This window comes from Scyliorhinus torazame, chromosome 5, assembly GCF_047496885.1.
Source record: "Scyliorhinus torazame isolate Kashiwa2021f chromosome 5, sScyTor2.1, whole genome shotgun sequence".
Lineage (NCBI taxonomy): Eukaryota > Metazoa > Chordata > Chondrichthyes > Carcharhiniformes > Scyliorhinidae > Scyliorhinus > Scyliorhinus torazame.
In genome coordinates, this window is record NC_092711.1 from 8,193,895 (window position 1) to 8,208,880 (window position 14,986).

General features: G+C 59.5%; 1 protein-coding gene across 1 annotated transcript in view; it reads right to left on the bottom strand.

Moving 5' to 3' along the window:
* Positions 1–14,986, bottom strand: part of pnkp (polynucleotide kinase 3'-phosphatase) — a 120,905-nt gene that overhangs the window by 35,616 nt on the left and 70,303 nt on the right. Inside the window, exons 5-6 of the mRNA XM_072501574.1 lie at positions 11,988–12,059; positions 10,196–10,244 (exon numbers count right to left, since the gene is read on the bottom strand). Coding sequence (XP_072357675.1) covers positions 10,196–10,244; positions 11,988–12,059 — 121 coding nt within the window. The remainder of the gene's footprint in view (positions 1–10,195; positions 10,245–11,987; positions 12,060–14,986) is intronic.

The window sequence follows — 14,986 nt, forward strand, 5'->3', positions numbered from 1 at the left end:
GAGTGCCGCACTGTCAGAGGGTCAGTACTGAGGGAGTGCTGCACTGTCAGAGTGTCAGTACTGAGGGAGTGCCGCGCTGTCAGGGGGTCAGTACTGAGGGAGTGCTGCACTGTCAGGGTGTCAGTACTGAGGGAGTGCCGCACTGTCAGTGAGTCAGTACTGAGGGAGTGCCGCACTGTCAGAGGGTCAGTACTGAGGGAGTGCCGCACTGTCAGAGGGTCAGTACTGAGGGAGTGCCGCACTGTCAGAGGGTCAGTACTGAGGGAGCGCCGCACTGTGGGAGGGTCAGTACTGAGGGAGTGCCGCACTGTCAGAGGGTCAGTACTGAGGGAGTGCCGCACTGTCAGAGGGTCAGTACTGAGGGAGCACCGCACTGTCAGAGGGTCAGTACTGAGGGAGTGCCGCACTGTCAGAGGGTCAGTACTGAGGGAGTGCCGCACTGTCAGAGGGTCAGTACTGAGGGAGTGCCGCACTGTCAGAGGGTCAGTACTGAGGGAGTGCCGCACTGTCAGAGGGTCAGTACTGGGGGAGTGACGCACAGTCAGAGGGTCAGTACCGAGGGAGTGCTGCACTGTCAGAGGGTCAGTACTGAGGGAGTGCCGCACTGTCAGAGGGTCAGTACTGAGGGAGTGCCGCACTGTCAGAGGGTCAGTACTGAGGGAGTGCCGCACTGTCAGAGGGTCAGTACTGAGGGAGTGCCGCACTGTCAGAGGGTCAGTACTGAGGGAGTGCTGCCCTGTCAGAGGGTCAGTACTGAGGGAGTGCCGCACTGTCAGAGGGTCAGTACTGAGGGAGTGCCGCACTGTCAGAGGGTCAGTACTGAGGGAGTGCCGCACTGTCACAGGGTCAGTACTGAGGGAGTGCCGCACTGTCAGAGGGCCAGTACTGAGGGAGTGCCGCACTGTCAGAGGGTCAGTACTGAGGGAGTGCCGCACTGTCACAGGGTCAGTACTGAGGGAGTGCCGCACTGTCAGAGGGCCAGTACTGAGGGAGCGCCGCACTGTCAGAGGGTCAGTACTGAGGGAGCGCCGCACTGTCAGAGAGTCAGTACTGAGGGAGTGCTGCACTGTCAGAGGGTCAGTACTGAGGGAGTGCCGCACTGTCACAGGGTCAGTACTGAGGGAGTGCCGCACTGTCAGAGGGCCAGTACTGAGGGAGCGCCGCACTGTCAGAGGGTCAGTACTGAGGGAGCGCCGCACTGTCAGAGAGTCAGTACTGAGGGAGTGCCGCACTGTCAGAGGGTCAGTACTGAGGGAGTGCCGCACTGTCAGAGGGTCAGTACTGAGGGAGTGCCGCACTGTCAGAGAGTCAGTACTGAGGGAGTACCGCACTGTCAGAGGGTCAGTACTGAGGGAGTGCTGCACTGTCAGAGGGTCAGTACTGAGGGAGTGCCGCACTGTCAGAGGGTCAGTACTGAGGGAGTGCCGCACTGTCAGAGAGTCAGTACTGAGGGAGTACCGCACTGTCAGAGGGTCAGTACTGAGGGAGTGCGGCACTGTCAGAGGGTCAGTACTGAGGGAGCGCCACACTGTCAGAGGATCAGTACTGAGGGAGTGCCGCACTGTCAGCGGGTCAGTACCGAGGGAGTGCTGCACTGTCAGAAGGTCAGTACTGAGGGAGTGCCGCACTGTCAGAGGGTCAGTACTGAGGGAGTGCCGCACTGTCAGAGGGTCAGTACTGAGGGAGTGCCGCACTGTCAGAGGGTTAGTACTGAGGGAGTGCCGCACTGTCAGAGGGTCAGTACTGTGGGAGTGCCGCACTGTAAGAGGGTCAGTACCGAGGGAGTGCCGCACTGTCAGAGGGTCAGTACTGTGGGAGTGCCGCACTGTCAGAAGGTCAGTACTGAGGGAGAGCCGCACTGTCAGTGGGTGAGTACTGAGGGAGTGCCGCACTGTCAGAGGGTCAGTACTGAGGGAGTGCCGCACTGTGAGAGGGTCAGTACTGAGGGAGCGCCGCACTGTCAGAGGGTCAGTATTGAGGGAGCGCCGCACTGTCAGAGGGTCAGTACTGAGGGAGCGCTGCACTGTCAGAGGGTCAGTACAGAGGGAGCGCTGCACTGTCAGAGGGTCAGTACTGAGGGAGTGCCGCACTGTCAGAGGGTCAGTACTGAGGGAGAGCCGCACTGTCAGTGGGTGAGTACTGAGGGAGTGCCGCACTGTCAGAGGGTCAGTACTGAGGGAGTGCCGCACTGTGAGAGGGTCAGTACTGACGGAGTGCCGCACTGTCAGAGGGTCAGTACTGAGGGAGCGCTGCACTGTCAGAGGGTCAGTACTGAGGGAGCGCTGCACTGTCAGAGGGTCAGTACTGAGGGAGTGCCGCACTGTCAGAGGGTCAGTACTGAGGGAGTGCCGCACTGTGAGAGGGTCAGTACTGAGGGAGTGCCGCACTGTGAGAGGGTCAGTACTGAGGGAGTGCCGCACTGTCAGAGGGTCAGTACTGAGGGAGTGCCGCACTGTCAGAGGGTCAGTACTGAGGGAGTGCCGCACTGTCAGAGGGTCAGTACTGAGGGAGTGCCGCACTGTCAGAGGGTCAGTACTGAGGGAGTACTGCACTGTAAGAGGGTCAGTACTGAGGGAGTGCCGCACTGTCAGAGGGTCAGTACTGAGGGAGTGCTGCACTTTGAGGGTCAGTACTGAGGGAGTGCTGCACTGTCAGAGGGTCAGTACTGAGGGAGTGCCGCACTGTCAGAGGGTCAGTACTGAGGGAGTACCGCACTGTCAGAGGGTCAGTACTGAGGGAGTGCCACACTATCAGAGGGTCAGTGCTGAGGGAGTGCTGCACTGTCAGAGCGTCAGTACTGAGGGAGTGCCGCACTGTCAGAGGGTCAGTACTGAGAGAGTGCTGCAGTGTCAGAGGGGCAGTACTGAGGGAGTGCCGCACTGTCAGTGGGTCAGTACTGAGGGAGTGCTGCACTGTCAGAGGGTCAGTACTGAGGGAGTGCCGCACTGTCAGAGGGTCAGTACTGAGGGAGTACCGCACTGTAAGAGGGTCAGTACTGAGGGAGTGCCGCACTGTCAGAGGGTCAGTACTGAGGGAGTGCTGCACTGTCAGAGGGTCAGTACTGAGGGAGCGCCGCACTGTCAGAGGGTCAGTACTGAGGGAGTGCCGCACTGTCAGAGGGTCAGTACTGAGGGAGTGCCGCACTGTCAGATGGTCAGTACTGAGGGAGTGCTGCACTGTCAGAGGGTCAGTACTGAGGGAGCGCCGGAGTGTCAGAGGGTCAGTACTGAGGGAGTGCCGCACTGTCAGAGGGTCAGTACTGAGGGAGTGCTGCACTGTCAGAGGGTCAGTACTGAGGGAGCGCCGCACTGTCAGAGGGTCAGTACTGAGGGAGTGCCGCACTGTCAGAGAGTCAGTACTGAGGGAGTGCCGCACTGTCAGAGGGTCAGTACTGTGGGAGCGCCGCACTGTCAGAGGGTCAGTACTGAGGGAGCGTCGCACTGTCAGAGGGTCAGTACTGAGGGAGCGCCGCACTGTCAGAGGGTCAGTACTGAGGGAGCGCCGCACTGTCAGAGGGTCAGTACAGAGGGAGTGCTGAACTGTCAGAGGGTCAGTACTGAGGGAGCGCCGCACTGTCAGAGAGTCAGCACTGAGGGAGTGCCGCACTGTCAGAGGGTCAGTACTGAGGGAGTGCCGCACTGTCAGAGGGTCAGTACTGAGGGAGTGCCGCGCTGTCAGAGGGTCAGTACTGAGGGAGTGCCGCACTGTCAGAGGGTCAGTACTGAGGGAGTGCTGCACTGTCCGAGGGTCAGTGCTGAGGGAGTGCCGCGCTGTCAGAGGGTCAGTACTGAGGGAGTGCCGCACTGTCAGAGGGTCAGTACTGAGGGAGTGCTGCACTGTCCGAGGGTCAGTACTGAGGGAGTGCCGCACTGTCAGAGGGTCAGTACTGAGGGAGTGCCGCACTGTCAGAGGGTCAGTGCTGAGGGAGTGCTGCACTGTTAGAGGGTCAGTACTGAGGGAGTGCCACACTGTCAGATGGTCAGTACTGAGGTAGTCCCGCACTGTCAGAGGGTCAGTACTGAGGGAGTGCCGCACTGTCAGAGGGTCAGTACTGAGGGAGCGCCGCACTGTCAGAGGGTCAGTACTGAGGGAGTGCCGCACTGTCAGAGGGTCAGTACTGAGGGAGCGCTGCACTGTCAGAGGGTCAGTACTGAGGGAGTGCCGCACTGTCAGAGGGCCAGTGCTGAGGGAGCGCCGCACTGTCAGAGGGTCAGTACTGAGGGAGTGCTGCACTGTCAGAGGGTCAGTACTGAGGGAGTGCTGCACTGTCAGAGGGTCAGTACTGAGGGAGTGCCGCACTGTCAGAGGGTCAGTACTGAGGGTGTGCTGCACTGTCAGAGGGTCAGTACTGAGGGAGTGCCGCACTGTCAGAGGGTCAGTACTGAGGGAGTGCCGCACTGTCAGAGGGTCAGTACTGAGGGAGTGCTGCACTGTCAGAGGGTCAGTACTGAGGGAGTGCCGCACTGTCAGAGGGTCAGTACTGAGGGAGTGCCGCACTGTCAGAGGGTCAGTACTGAGGGAGTGCCGCACTGTCAGAGGGTCAGTACTGAGGGAGTGCCGCACTGTCAGAGGGTCAGTACTGAGGGAGTGCCGCACTGTCAGAGGGTCAGTACTGAGGGAGTGCCGCACTGTCAGAGGGTCAGTACTGAGGGTGTGCTGCACTGTCAGAGGGTCAGTACTGAGGGAGTGCCGCACTGTCAGAGGGTCAGTACTGAGGGAGTGCTGCACTGTCAGAGGGTCAGTACTGAGGGAGTGCCGCACTGTCAGAGGGTCAGTACTGAGGGAGCGCCGCACTGTCAGAGGGTCAGTACTGAGGGAGTGCCGCACTGTCAGAGGGTCAGTACTGAGGGAGTGCTGCACTGTCAGAGTGTCAGTACTGAGGGAGTGCCGCGCTGTCAGAGGGTCAGTACTGAGGGAGTGCCGCGCTGTCAGAGGGTCAGTACTGAGGGAGTGCCGCACTGTCAGAGGGTCAGTACTGAGGGAGTGCCGCACTGTCAGAGGGTCAGTACTGAGGGAGTGCTGCACTGTCAGAGTGTCAGTACTGAGGGAGTGCCGCGCTGTCAGGGGGTCAGTACTGAGGGAGTGCTGCACTGTCAGGGTGTCAGTACTGAGGGAGTGCCGCACTGTCAGTGAGTCAGTACTGAGGGAGTGCCGCACTGTCAGAGGGTCAGTACTGAGGGAGTGCCGCACTGTCAGAGGGTCAGTACTGAGGGAGTGCCGCACTGTCAGAGGGTCAGTACTGAGGGAGCGCAGCACTGTGGGAGGGTCAGTACTGAGGGAGTGCCGCACTGTCAGAGGGTCAGTACTGAGGGAGTGCCGCACTGTCAGAGGGTCAGTACTGAGGGAGCACCGCACTGTCAGAGGGTCAGTACTGAGGGAGTGCCGCACTGTCAGAGGGTCAGTACTGAGGGAGTGCCGCACTGTCAGAGGGTCAGTACTGAGGGAGTGCCGCACTGTCAGAGGGTCAGTACTGAGGGAGTGCCGCACTGTCAGAGGGTCAGTACTGGGGGAGTGGCGCACAGTCAGAGGGTCAGTACCGAGGGAGTGCCGCACTGTCAGAGGGTCAGTACTGAGGGAGCGCCGCACTGTCAGAGGGTCAGTACTGAGGGAGCGCCGCACTGTCAGAGGGTCAGTACAGAGGGAGTGCTGAACTGTCAGAGGGTCAGTACTGAGGGAGCGCCGCACTTTCAGAGAGTCAGTACTGAGGGAGTGCGGCACTGTCAGAGGGTCAGTACTGAGGGAGTGCCGCACTGTCAGAGGGTCAGTACTGAGGGAGTGCCGCACTGTCAGAGGGTCAGTACTGAGGGAGTGCCGCACTGTCACAGGGTCAGTACTGAGGGAGTGCTGCACTGTCAGAGGGTCAGTACTGAGGGAGTGCCGCACTGTCAGAGAGTCAGTACTGAGGGAGTGCTGCACTGTCAGAGGGTCAGTACTGAGGGAGTGCCGCACTGTCAGAGGGGCAGTACTGAGGGAGTGCCGCACTGTCAGAGGGACAGTACTGAGGGAGTGCTGCACTGTCAGAGGGTCAGTACTGAGGGAGTGCCGCACTGTCAGAGGGTCAGTACTGAGGGAGTGCCGCACTGTCAGAGGGTCAGTTCTGAGGGAGTGCCGCACGGTTAGAGGGCCAGTACTGAGGGAGTGCCGCACTGTCAGCGGGTCAGTACTGAGGGAGTGCTGCACTGTCAGAGGGTCAGGACTGAGGGAGTGACGTACTGTCAGAGGGTCAGTACTGAGGGAGTGCAGCACTATCAGAGGGTCAGTACTGAGGGAGTGCCGCACTGTCAGAGGGTCAGTACTGAGGGAGTGCCGCACTATCAGAGGGTCAGTACTGAGGGAGTGCCGCACTGTCAGCGGGTCAGTACTGAGGGAGTGCCGCACTGTCAGAGGGTCAGTACTGAGGGAGTGCCGCACTGTCAGAGGGTCAGTACTGAGGGAGCGCCGCACTGTCAGAGGGTGAGTACTGAGGGAGTGCCGCACTGTCAGAGGGTCAGTACTGAGGGAGTGCCGCACTGTGAGAGGGTCAGTACTGAGGGAATGCCGCACTGTCAGAGAGTCAGTACTGAGGGAGTGCTGCACTGTCAGAGGGTCAGTACTGAGGGAGCGCCGCACTGTCAGAGGGTCAGTACTGAGGGAGTGCCGCACTGTCAGAGGGTCAGTACTGAGGGAGTGCCGGACTGTCAGAGGGTCAGTACTGAGGGAGTGCCGCACTGTCAGATGGTCAGTACTGAGGGAGTGCCGCACTGTCAGAGGGTCAGTACTGAGGGAGTGCCGGACTGTCAGAGGGTCAGTACTGAGGGAGCGCCGCACTGTCAGAGTGTCAGTACTGAGCGAGTGCCGGACTGTCAGGAGGTCAGTACTGAGGGAGTGCCGCACTGTCAGAGGGTCAGTACTGAGGGAGTGCCGCACTGTCAGAGGGTCAGTACTGAGGGAGCGCCGCACTCTCAGAGTGTCAGTACTGAGGGAGTGCAGCACTGTCAGAGGGTCAGTACTGAGGGAGCGCCGCACTGTCAGAGGGTCAGTACTGAGGGACTGCCGCACTGTCAGAGGGTCAGTACTGAGGGAGTGCCGCACTGTCAGAGGGTCAGTACTGAGGGAGTGCCGCACTGTCAGAGAGTCAGTCCTGAGGGAGTGCCGCACTGTCAGGGGGTCAGTACTGAGGGAGTGCCGCACTGTCAGAGGGTCAGTACTGAGGGAGTGCCGCACTGTCAGGGGGTCAGTACTGAGGGAGTGCCGCACTGTCAGGGGGTCAGTACTGAGGGAGTGCCGCACTGTCAGAGGGTCAGTACTGAGGGAGTGCCGCACTGTCAGAGGGTCAGTACTGAGGAAGTGCCGCACTGTCAGAGGGTCAGTACTGAGGGAGTGCCGCACTGTCAGGGGGTCAGTACTGAGGGAGTGCCGCACTGTCAGAGGGTCAGTACTGAGGGAGTGCCGCACTGTCAGAGGGTCAGTACTGAGGAAGTGCCGCACTGTCAGAGGGTCAGTACTGAGGGAGTGCCGCACTGTCAGAGGGTCAGTTCTGAGGGTGTCACACTGTCAAAGGGTCAGTACTGAGGGAGTGCCGCACTGTCAGAGGGTCAGTACAGAGGGAGCGCTGCACTGTCAGAGGGTCAGTACTGAGGGAGTGCCGCACTGTCAGAGGGTCAGTACTGAGGGAGTGCCGCACTGTCAGAGGGTCAGTACTGAGGGAGAGCCGCACTGTCAGTGGGTGAGTACTGAGGGAGTGCCGCACTGTCAGAGGGTCAGTACTGAGGGAGTGCCGCACTGTGAGAGGGTCAGTACTGAGGGAGTGCCGCACTGTCAGAGGGTCAGTACTGAGGGAGCGCTGCACTGTCAGAGGGTCAGTACTGAGGGAGCGCTGCACTGTCAGAGGGTCAGTACTGAGGGAGTGCCGCACTGTCAGAGGGTCAGTACTGAGGGTGTGCCGCACTGTGAAAGGGTCAGTACTGAGGGAGTGCCGCACTGTCAGAGGGTCAGTACTGAGGGAGTGCCGCACTGTCAGAGGGTCAGTACTGAGGGAGTGCCGCACTGTCGGAGGGTCAGTACTGAGGGAGTGCCGCACTGTCAGAGGGTCAGTACTGAGGGAGTGCCGCACTGTCAGAGGGTCAGTACTGAGGGAGTGCCGCACTGTCAGAGGGTCAGTACTGAGGGAGTGCCGCACTGTCAGAGGGTCAGTACTGAGGGAGTGCCGCACTGTCAGAGGGTCAGTACTGAGGGAGTACCGCACTGTAAGAGGGTCAGTACTGAGGGAGTGCCGCACTGTCAGAGGGTCAGTACTGAGGGAGTGCTGCACTTTGAGGGTCAGTACTGAGGGAGTGCTGCACTGTCAGAGGGTCAGTACTGAGGGAGTGCCGCACTGTCAGAGGGTCAGTACTGAGGGAGTACCGCACTGTAAGAGTGTCAGTACTGAGGGAGTGCCACACTGTCAGAGGGTCAGTGCTGAGGGAGTGCTGCACTGTCAAAGCGTCAGTACTGAGGGAGTGCCGCACTGTCAGAGGGTCAGTACTGAGAGAGTGCTGCAGTGTCAGAGGGGCAGTACTGAGGGAGTGCCGCACTGTCAGTGGGTCAGTACTGAGGGAGTGCTGCACTGTCAGAGGGTCAGTACTGAGGGAGTGCCGCACTGTCAGAGGGTCAGTACTGAGGGAGTACCACACTGTAAGAGGGTCAGTACTGAGGGAGTGCCGCACTGTCAGAGGGTCAGTACTGAGGGAGTGCTGCACTTTGAGGGTCAGTACTGAGGGAGTGCTGCACTGTCAGAGGGTCAGTACTGAGGGAGTGCCGCACTGTCAGAGGGTCAGTACTGAGGGAGTGCCGGACTGTCAGAGGGTCAGTACTGAGGGAGTGCTGCACTGTCAGAGGGTCAGTACTGAGGGAGTGCCGCACTGTCAGAGGGTCAGTACTGAGGGAGTACCGCACTGTAAGAGGGTCAGTACTGAGGGAGTGCTGCACTGTCAGAGGGTCAGTACTGAGGGAGTGCTGCACTTTGAGGGTCAGTACTGAGGGAGTGCTGCACTGTCAGAGGGTCAGTACTGAGGGAGTGCCGCACTGTCAGAGGGTCAGTACTGAGGGAGTGCCGCACTGTCAGAGGGTCAGTACTGAGGGAATGCTGCACTGTCAGAGGGTCAGTACTGAGGGAGCGCCGGAGTGTCAGAGGGTCAGTACTGTGGGAGCGCCGCACTGTCAGAGGGTCAGTACTGAGGGAGCGTCGCACTGTCAGAGGGTCAGTACTGAGGGAGCGCCGCACTGTCAGAGGGTCAGTACTGAGGGAGTGCCGCACTGTCAGAGGGTCAGTACAGAGGGAGTGCTGAACTGTCAGAGGGTCAGTACTGAGGGAGCGCCGCACTGTCAGAGAGTCAGTACTGAGGGAGTGCGGCACTGTCAGAGGGTCAGTACTGAGGGAGTGCCGCACTGTCAGAGGGTCAGTACTGAGGGAGTGCCGCACTGTCAGAGGGTCAGTCCTGAGGGAGTGCTGCCCTGTCAGTGGGTCAGTACTGAGGGAGTGCCGCACTGTCAGAGGGTCAGTACTGAGGGAGTGCCGCACTGTCAGAGGGTCAGTACTGAGGGAGCGGCGCACTGTCAGAGGGTCAGTACTGAGGGAGTGCCGCACTGTCAGAGGGTCAGTACTGAGGGAGTGCCGCACTGTCAGAGGGTCAGTACTGAGGGAGTGCCGCACTGTCAGAGCGTCAGTACTGAGGGAGTGCCGCACTGTCAGAGGGTCAGTACTGAGGGAGTGCCGCACTGTCAGAGGGTCAGTCCTGAGGGAGTGCTGCACTGTCAGAGGGTCAGTACTGAGGGAGTGCCGCACTGTCAGAGGGGCAGTACTGAGGGAGTGCCGCACTGTCAGAGGGTCAGTACTGAGGGAGTGCCGCACTGTCAGAGGGTCAGTACTGATGGAGTGCCGCACTGTCAGAGGGTCAGTACTGAGGGAGTGCCGCACTGTCAGAGGGGCAGTACTGAGGAAGCGCTGCACTGTCAGAGGGTCAGTACTGAGGGAGTGCCGCACTGTCAGAGGGTCAGTAGTGAGGGAGTGCCGCACTGTCAGAGGGTCAGTACTGAGGGAGTGCCGCACTGTCAGAGGGTCAGTACTGAGGGAGTGCCGCACTGTCAGAGGGTCAGTACTGAGGGAGTGCCGCACTGTCAGAGGGTCAGTACTGCCTGCCCGTGACCCATATTATTGACGATGAGTTCATACCCTTACCTCCAACATAGACGCAGGATTCCAAATCGATCTTCACGCCAGCGTTTCCCTGTGAAAAAGACAAGGCCCACAAGATTAGGCACCATCAGCCTCGGGCAGCCTGCCGTCCATCACTGTTCAATTTCTGGAGTGTCTAATAGGCTCCTATTATGGTCCACTCTGGTCATTATTGGGAGCACTGTGGACAGTTCCTGTCTCCATATCCCTCGGTTAGACCCACACTGGGGCCCTGTGCACAGTTCCGGTCTCTGTATCCCTCGGTTAGACCACACTGGGAGCACCGTGCACAGTCTCGGTCTCCGTAACCCTCGGTTAGACCCACACTGGGAACACTGTGCACAGTTCCGGTCTCCGTATCCCTCGGTTAGACCACACTGGGAGCACTGTGCACAGTTCCGGTCTCCCTATCCCTCGGTTAGACCCACACTGGGAGCACTGTGCACAGTTCCGGTCTCCATATCCCTCGGTTAGACCACACTGGGAGCACTGTGCACAGTTCCGGTCTCCGTATCCCTCGGTTAGACCACACTGGGAGCACTATGCACAGTTCCGGTCTCCGTATCCCTCGGTTAGACCACACTGGGAGCACCGTGCACAGTTCCGGTCTCCGTATCCCTCGGTTAGACCACACTGGGAGCACTGTGCACAGTTCCGGTCTCCCTATCCCTCGGTTAGACCACACTGGGAGCACCGTGCACAGTTCCGGTCTCCGTATCCCTCGGTTAGACCCACACTGGGAGCACTGTGCACAGTCCCGGTCTCCGTATCCCTCGGTTAGACCACACTGGGAGCACCGTGCACAGTTCCGGTCTCTGTATCCCTCGGTTAGACCACACTGGGAGCACTATGCACAGTTCCCGTCTCCGTATCCCTCGGTTAGACCACACTGGGCGCACTGTGCACAGTTCCGGTCTCCATATCCCTCGGTTAGACCACACTGGGAGCACCGTGCACAGTTCCGGTCTCCGTATCCCTCGGTTAGACCACACTGGGAGCACCGTGCACAGTTCCGGTCTCCATATCCCTCGGTTAGACCACACTGGGAGCACCGTGCACAGTTCCGGTCTCCATATCCCTCGGTTAGACCCACACTGGGAGCACCGTGCACAGTTCCGGTCTCCGTATCCCTCGGTTAGACCACACTGGGAGCACCGTGCACAGTTCAGCTCTCTGTATCCCTCGGTTAGACCACACTGGGAGCACTGTGCACAGTTCCGGTCTCCATATCCCTCGGTTAGACCACACTGGGAGCACTGTGCACAGTTCCGGTCTCCGTATCCCTCGGTTAGACCACACTGGGAGCACTGTGCACAGTTCCCGTCTCTGTATCCCTCGGTTAGACCACACTGGGAGCACTATGCACAGTTCCCGTCTCCGTATCCCTCGGTTAGACCACACTGGGCGCACTGTGCACAGTTCCGGTCTCCATATCCCTCGGTTAGACCACACTGGGAGCACTGTGCACAGTTCCGGTCTCCGTATCCCTCGGTTAGACCACACTGGGAGCACGGTGCACAGTTCCGGTCTCCGTATCCCTCGGTTAGACCACACTGGGCGCACTGTGCACAGTTCCGGTCTCTATACCCGGGAAGCTGTGATCAGAAAGTGGGGGTCCCCCGTGTGTCTGCCGCCGTTGTCCTTCTAGACCCTGACGGCCGTGGGTTTGGAAGGAGCCTTGGCGAGAGGCTGCGACCGCGATGTTGGTGGCGATGAGAGGGGAGGGGATTCAGCGATGGGAATGATATAGCCTGTGGGATGTGCGCATTCCCGCCTCGGCGATGATCCGCAGTACCTGTTCCTGCAGAAGCTCCAACATTCCCAGCATAGGCTTCCGATAGGATCCTAATCCGGTTGAGACATAAACCTGGAGGGGGAGAAGGGAAGAGTCTAAAAAGGATGACTAAGTATCGCACCTCCTCCATCTGCCTGCATCTCCCGCCCTTCGAACTCTCGCTTCCCCATCCGTTTATTCACCAACTTCCCCTCATGCCCCGAAAAACATCGACACAATTCCCTCTCTGTGGGAGCGAGTCCCACATTAGCCCCACTCTCGGAGTTTGCCATTGGATTAATTTGTAATTGTCCTCCATTTCTGGTCTCCACCTTCCGAGGGATACGGAGACCGGAACTTTGCACAGTGCTCCCAGTGTGGGTCTAACCGAGGGATATGGAGACCGGAACTGTGCACAGTGCTCCCAGTGTGGGTCTAAGTGAGGGATACGGAGACCGGAACTGTGCACGGTGCTCCCAGTGTGGGTCTAACCGAGGGATATGGAGACCGGAACTGTGCAGAGTGCTCGCAGTGTGGGTCTAAGGGAGGGCTACGGAGACCGGAACTGTGCACGGTGCTCCCAGTGGGGGTCTAAGCGAGGGATACGGAGACCGGAACTGTGCACGGTGCTCCCAGTGGGGGTCTAACCGAGGGATACGGAGACAGGAACTGTGCACAGTGCTCCCAGTGTGGTCTAACCGAGGGATACGGAGACCGGAACTGTGCACGGTGATCCCAGTGTGGTCTAACCGAGGGATACGGAGACTGGAACTGTGCACAGTGCTCCCAGTGTGGTCTAACCGAGGGATACGGAGACCGGAACTGTGCACTGTGCTCCCAGTGTGGGACGAACCAAGGGATACGGAGACCGGAACTGTGCACGGTGCTCCCAGTGTGGTCTAACCGAGGGATACGGAGACCGGAACTGTGCACTGTGCTCCCAGTGTGGTCTAACCGAGGGATACAGAGACTGGAACTGTGCACAGTGCTCCCAGTGTGGTCTAACCGAGGGATACGGAGACCGGAACTGTGCACAGTGCTCCCAGTGTGGTCTAACCAAGGGATACGGAGACCGGAACTGTGCACGGTGATCCCAGTGTGGTCGAACCGAGGGATACGGAGACTGGAACTGTGCACAGTGCTCCCAGTGTGGTCTAACCGAGGGATACGGACACCGGAACTGTGCACAGTGCTCCCAGTGTGGTCTAACCGAGGGATACGGAGACCGGAACTGTGCACGGTGATCCCAGTGTGGTCTAACCGAGGGATACGGAGACTGGAACTGTGCACAGTGCTCCCAGTGTGGTCTAACCGAGGGATACTGAGACCGGAACTGTGCACTGTGCTCCCAGTGTGGGACGAACCAAGGGATACGGAGACCGGAACTGTGCACGGTGCTCCCAGTGTGGTCTAACCGAGGGATACGGAGACCGGAACTGTGCACGGTGCTCCCAGTGTGGTCTAACCGAGGGATACGGAGACCGCAACTGTGCACAGAGCTCCCAGTGTGGTCTAACCGAGGGATACGGAGATCGGAACTGTGCACAGTGCTCCCAGTGTGGTCTAACCGAGGGATACGGAGACCGGAACTGTGCACAATGCTCCCAGTGTGGTCTAACCGAGGGATACGGAGACCGGAACTGTGCACGGTGCTCCCAGTGTGGGTCTAACCGAGGGATATGGAGTCCAGAACTGTGCACAGTGCTCCCAGTGTGGTCTAACCGAGGGATACGGAGACCGGAACTGTGCACGGTGCTCCCAGTGTGGTCTAACCGAGGGATAGAGAGACCGGAACTGTGCACAGTGCTCCCAGTGTGGTCTAACCGAGGGATACGGAGACCGGAACTGTGCACGGTGCTCCCAGTGTGGTCTAACCGAGGGATACGGAGACCGGAACTGTGCACAGTGCTCCCAGTGTGGGTCTAACCGAGGGATACAGAGAGCTGAACTGTGCACAGTACTCCCAGTGTGGTCTAACCGAGGGATACGGAGACCGGAACTGTGCACAGTGCTCCCAGTGTGGGTCTGACCGAGGGTGACAGAGACCGGGACTGTGCACGGTGCTCCCAGTGTGGGTCTAACCGAGGGATATGGAGTCCAGAACTGTGCACAGTGCTCCCAGTGTGGTCTAACCGAGGGATACGGAGACCGGAACTGTGCACGGTGCTCCCAGTGTGGTCTAACCGAGGGATAGAGAGACCGGAACTGTGCACAGTGCTCCCAGTGTGGTCTAACCGAGGGATACGGAGACCGGAACTGTGCACGGTGCTCCCAGTGTGGTCTAACCGAGGGATACGGAGACCGGAACTGTGCACAGTGCTCCCAGTGTGGTCTAACCGAGGGGTACTGAGACAGGAACTGTGCACGGTGCTCCCAGTGTGGGTCTAACCGAGGGATATGGAGACCGGAACTGTGCAGAGTGCTCGCAGTGTGGGTCTAAGGGAGGGCTACGGAGACCGGAACTGTGCACGGTGCTCCCAGTGGGGGTCTAAGCGAGGGATACGGAGACCGGAACTGTGCACGGTGCTCCCAGTGGGGGTCTAACCGAGGGATACGGAGACAGGAACTGTGCACAGTGCTCCCAGTGTGGTCTAACCGAGGGATACGGAGACCGGAACTGTGCACGGTGATCCCAGTGTGGTCTAACCGAGGGATACGGAGACTGGAACTGTGCACAGTGCTCCCAGTGTGGTCTAACCGAGGGATACGGAGACCGGAACTGTGCACTGTGCTCCCAGTGTGGGACGAACCAAGGGATACGGAGACCGGAACTGTGCACGGTGCTCCCAGTGTGGTCTAACCGAGGGATACGGAGACCGGAACTGTGCACTGTGCTCCCAGTGTGGTCTAACCGAGGGATACGGAGACTGGAACTGTGCACAGTGCTCCCAGTGTGGTCTAACCGAGGGATACGGAGACCGGAACTGTGCACAGTGCTCCCAGTGTGGTCTAACCAAGGGATACGGAGACCGGAACTGTGCACGGTGATCCCAGTGTGGTCTAACCGAGGGATACGGAGA